A 5480-nucleotide genomic window follows, 5' to 3' on the forward strand; every position below is an offset into this window, starting at 1 on the left:
ATTTGATGTACTTAGTGGCCAACACATGAACTTCAATAGATCAGTATAAAAACAGTATATAATATGGAACAGTTTCCACAAAAAAGCATATAACACTGACTTTACTGTTTGTAGGTGAAATTAAACAATACTGACTGCACATGTGCGCTGGGCCCTTGGATTTGGGATTTGTAGAAATACCGCTGTCCCCAAACGGTAAAATCACAACTGCATCATCATCTATCTTCTATAAGACATGGGATTTATAGGATAAGAAAGGTTTTAGAAGTCATGGGGACCTATGCTGACACTGGTTTTGATATTGCCTCTACCTGATGAATCCAAACTGTTTTAATTAATTCCAATTTATACCTTCAATTTTTAAGAATCTTCTATATATGATGCATTTTCTTATACATAGAAATACTGAAGTATGCACAGGGATTTATCCCAGCATTATAAATCTCCCTGCAGATGTGGACTAATAAACAGAGCTGTGTCACCTCCCACATGCAAGTGATGTTCCCATGCCGAAGTCATGCCAAAAAACCGCTTTGTACTACCCCACCTTATAATACAATGAGGTACTGCATAATTATGTGTGTATATGTGTGTTTGTGTGTGTGTATATGTGTGTGGGGGTAATATAGATATCACACACACACTGACTGAAACAACAACAAGCTGGAGTTAGCTTGCAGTATAAAGATATTCATTTAGAGTGTGCAGTAATAAAAGGACCTTACACTCTGGCAGCATTGCATGTGCAACATTCCACACTTCTCTCTCTTTCCATCTTGTGACATTCCTGATACACTTATCCTTTCTTTCAGGGAGCTTCCTGTTCTCATGAAAGGAGAATAGAACACTATCATTCAATACTAAAAGGGGGTCTAGCTAATGGTTTTCTATTATTACTTGTTCCCAGTAGCACCCACAATGTGTTAGGCAAAAGACAAACACAAGGCACTGAACAAACATCAAATATGAATAAACTGTTCACACGTACTTCAGGATTGCAGTAAATATATCACTTTTTTTAATTACCCCTCTTTTTCCAATAATCCTACTAAATTCTATTTCTTGGAAATCCATCTGCCAAAATGTTTTTTTGGAAAAGAATGTGTTGTATGTGAGAAAATATGGTGTTTCTTAACACTTTTTGGGAAAGGTTCCAAATCTGTGGCACCTTTGAGATCAATAGGGCAGGTTATTCCAAAATGCCAGTGTTTAGTAACCCAAATATAACATGAGTCAAATGGGAGAGACCAAGTCTTTTCTGCCTCCATATAACTCATGGATCTAGAAATCCAGCTCTGCCTGATATAGTAGAAAAAGATGGTCCTAGACTTATTGTAGGTTGCCTGAAGTTTGGCAATATACATTGTACTGAGGCCATACAAGACTTTAGACGTTATAGCTGATACTTTAAACTTCAACCTTGCACCAAAAAAATCCAGAAAATTCAGAGACTACAACAGTACAAATGCCTAATCTTCTCTACCTGTTCTCAGTAATAATCATGTTTCTGTATTCTGTATTAACTGTAAGTAACCTTACTTCTTAAGGAACATCATTTAGAATACGTGGTAGCAGTCTGACTTCAGCGTCACAAAGATAAAGATGGTCAGGATGTAAAAAAATAACAGTTGTCATTACTTCAAAAATAAAGTTCACAATACATTTTTACAATAAAAGTTCACAGTACATGTGCACAATGGATCACATCTTATTATCTAGTCAGAATGCAGTCAAAGACTACACTTAGATTCCGTACTAGCATGGTCTGCTGAAGTAATGCTCTATGAAAAACCAGTATTTCCCATGTCTTTCCATTCTCCTCATATTTCCTAAATAAACTAGACTAGCATGAATTCATTTTACTAGGATTTAAACATGTCTTCTATAATGATTTCAAAATAAGCCAATGATAATCTCTGTGTGAGACCACTCTGCAGTACAAATCTACAAATAGTAGTTTGTTGTACACATACATTTGGACGTCAAGTCTGTGATATGGGTACGCATATCAAAGTAACCCTGTAGTACTGTACCTACCAAAGAGACCAACAAAGCTCGACATCCAACACACATTGCGCTTTGTGTAACAGTGCAATAGTTTCCAGCAATGCCTGCTTACAACTAGCCACACTAGGCATTGGAAGAAACACTTTGATGAGGATTCCCATTCTGAGACTCGTTTGTCTTGTAACAGTTCTATGCATCATCAGTATTATCTGGCGATTTCAACTCTGCCTTCTCTGTTGGTGTGCTGCACTTAGATGGCTTGCAAGGAAAGCAGAGTAACTTGAAACAGCGGAGCAAACCTTCTGAAATACTAGATGAAAACAGTTTTTTGCATGGGTGACAAAACTGGTAGAATACAAGCATGAACAGGATGGCCATGCAATAGCCAATTAACAACTGCAAGACTAATAAGGGGGCACAGATATATAGGTAGATGTCTGTTTTATAGAGATACCACATTAACAGGAGGAAAGCATTCTCAATGAATCTTAGCACATAGTATACCGCCAGTCTGTACCAATTCTGTGATTTGTTAATTAAGTCAGGATCATTTAGCTTCAGCTGTACTGCTGACCAGCAGAACATATTAATGCCAGCATACAAGAAGGTAAGAAGGCACAATACAATGGTGGTGCCGACCCTGGTCAAAGCTTTCTCTATATTTTCAGGAAAAGGGGATTTGCTTTTCCAAAAAAGAATCCAGGGGTAAAAGAAAAAGCCAAAAAAGTTCACGAGCACCACAGGGAGGGTCCAGATCTGAAGGACTGAGCTGAAAAGGACCAGAACTACAACCCGAGTAGCAATCTCAAAACTTCTCCACAGAAATATGCAGAGGTAGGCTGCAGGTTTCACATTGATGTCATAGTCGTCATACTTAATCTTAATGGCCAAGATGTTGCACCGTAAAGCTCCATATACAATTGATAGCAGGGAAAGGGTCATGAAGATACCTGGCAAAAGAAAAGACAATCAGTACTTTCTGTTTTAGTAGATTACAAAGCAGCAAATGATTCTCTTTCTACATGAGACTCCTTGGGTAGTGGTACCTAAAAGTAGCCATTTATACCATCCACTCTTAGGCCCGCCCTGTCACCAGTGAGGACATCGCCAGAATTCATTGCTCTCTGGCAACCCAAAATGCATAGAATGCCCTTCATGGAGCTGTTTTTACCAGCAAAAGTTGAAGTTTCTGAGTCTATTTTAAGATTCTGCAAAGAAGTAACAATTAGCCCCAGAACTGGGGGATGTAGTGAAAGCAGAAAAGACAAAGAAACCTATGTCCTGTCCCCACCATATTCCTTAGAGGGAAAATGGAGTCTAAGTGTTGCATTTAAAACATGCTAACTTGTTCATATAGAGGGAGTCCTTAACCTTAAAAAACCTGCACGCTAAGAATAAGGTGGCAGCTAAAACCTAATGTATTTTTACTCTATTTATGAAAGGATTTAAAAAATATTTTTATCCTATCCTAGTTTACAAAAGACCCAACTCACTGCACTGTGTGGCCATGCAATCACAGGCCATTGCTGGGTGTGGATACATGAACACTTGAAGCCCTTTCAAAGGGGAAACATTTTAAAAGGGCAGTAGCTGGTATATTCTAATTGTTATGTATGAACAAGCTGAGTATGATTAAAACCTAACAAAACCCCTCCAACCTTAGCTCTGAATGAAGGAGTGTTAAAGTTGGACACCTTTTGCTATATTTGAATCATTCTCAGCTCATCTGTTCATAACAATTAGAGCACAGGCAACATGTGGGGAGGTCATGGGGGAAGGGGGAAGGGGAGGGCATATGCACCCCGCTGCCGATTTCTGTGCCGACAGTGAGGTGCAGGGCTGCAGCTGGGCCTGAGTCAGTGCCCGGCAGCAGTGTGGTAGCTGTGGTGGTGTGGAGTTGTGCCCCTCCACTGTCAACGCTTATGTGTCATCTAGGAATTAGAAGGTATCAGCTGCTGCCCTATTGAAATGGTCCCTTTTTGAAAGGGCTACAAGCATTCCTGTGTCCACACCTTGTCATTGCATCTAGTGTGAAAAGGTTATTTTGGGATGATGCTTGGATCATGGGATTTCAGCAGTAATGCACTTCAGTTGTAGAATCAGCTACCCATCAGTTATCATCAGCTAGCTATAATCTGATATTGTTGTTAAAAATCACAGTTCAAAACAATTTATGTGTGATACCACTTTTATCTAGTTGCAAATTGTAAAAAAGCCTGTGGCATTTGTTTTTTTAAAAAAATCCCATGTATCTATTTTAACAAAATAATATGTTGCACTAATACTTCGCTCTTTCAAAGATATGGAAAGCTATTATTGTGCCCATTTAAGCAAGGAAAAGAAAGATAAAAGGTTTTTTCCCAAGGTTGGTTGGTTGTGCATTATCTGATTTTGGCACTCACCTTACCGACATCACCAAACATCAGAGTACTTCACAGTCTTTGATGTATTTATTCTGACAGAACCCCACAAGATAGGGAATTGATATTATCTTAATTTTATAGATGAGATACTAAAAAACTAAGGCTCAGATATTCCAAGATATTAAGATGCCTCTCTCCAATTAATATAATCCATGTCACTGGGAGTTAGGCACCTAACTATGTTTGTCACCTTCAGTGAGATTGCTCACTCTCTTTGCAAAGTTTTGTGACATATGTAACAGCAAAGTGCTACCTCTCATAGTGAAAGGAAATGGAGGCTCAAGTTATGCATTGACATATACTATCTGAAGTCACTGTTCATTGTCATATTATATCTGAAGGCACTGCTGTTTCAAATAGGAATAATAGCTTTTTGTTACTACAAAATACCATTTTCTAAAGTGCTCTGTTAGCTGAATATTGGGAATATAGAAGCTCTACATTAAGAAAATATGTACCAGTTGAGTAAAATAATTTAGGAAAACGTTTTCAAACCTGGGTGCCTATAACAAAAACTCTTATAAGCAGGCACCGAAACATAAGTGTCTTGACTTTTAGAAATGCAGGGCATGTACAGCTCTGTTGACAGAAAAATCATACCAGTTTTATTTAAGTGATCAAAACTAGATTTTGGAGGCTAATTTTAGGCACACAGGTTGGCAATTTTTTATCTTAGTTTTTGCCTTTTTTCATTAAAAGGAGTGTTGCAGTTGCAAAATAGTTAACTAAAGTAAAAAATATTCAGTCATTTTTGTAGTTTGAAGAAATTAAGCTACTTGGTCACGCTACAGAACTTTATATTGTATCAGATAAATTAGATTGAGTTTTCTCTTTTTGGTAATGTCAATTATTTAAATGTAGTGCTTAGCAACCAGTTGTATCTGCAGACTTCAATTAGTTTATGTTTCATTACTAATTCACATCTTTCTTATAACTATTTAATCACGATAATGAGTTTCTTCTATGAGACGCAATTCATATCTGAGCATGACTTTGAAAGAGAAGAAATATTCTAGGATCTTTAAGTAACCTATTAACAGGATTTTCCCT

The 5480-nt window shown here is 37.6% G+C and overlaps 1 protein-coding gene across 1 annotated transcript in view; it reads right to left on the reverse strand.

Annotated features, from left to right (window-relative positions):
• Nucleotides 1–1820: 1820 nt before the first annotated feature.
• Nucleotides 1821–5480, reverse strand: part of XK (X-linked Kx blood group) — a 21046-nt gene continuing 17386 nt past the window's right edge. The window contains 1 exon segment of the mRNA XM_006015673.2: nt 1821–2957. Coding sequence (XP_006015735.1) covers nt 2131–2957 — 827 coding nt within the window. The 3' untranslated portion in view covers nt 1821–2130.

This window comes from Alligator sinensis, unplaced genomic scaffold, assembly GCF_000455745.1.
Source record: "Alligator sinensis unplaced genomic scaffold, ASM45574v1 scaffold243_1, whole genome shotgun sequence".
Lineage (NCBI taxonomy): Eukaryota > Metazoa > Chordata > Crocodylia > Alligatoridae > Alligator > Alligator sinensis.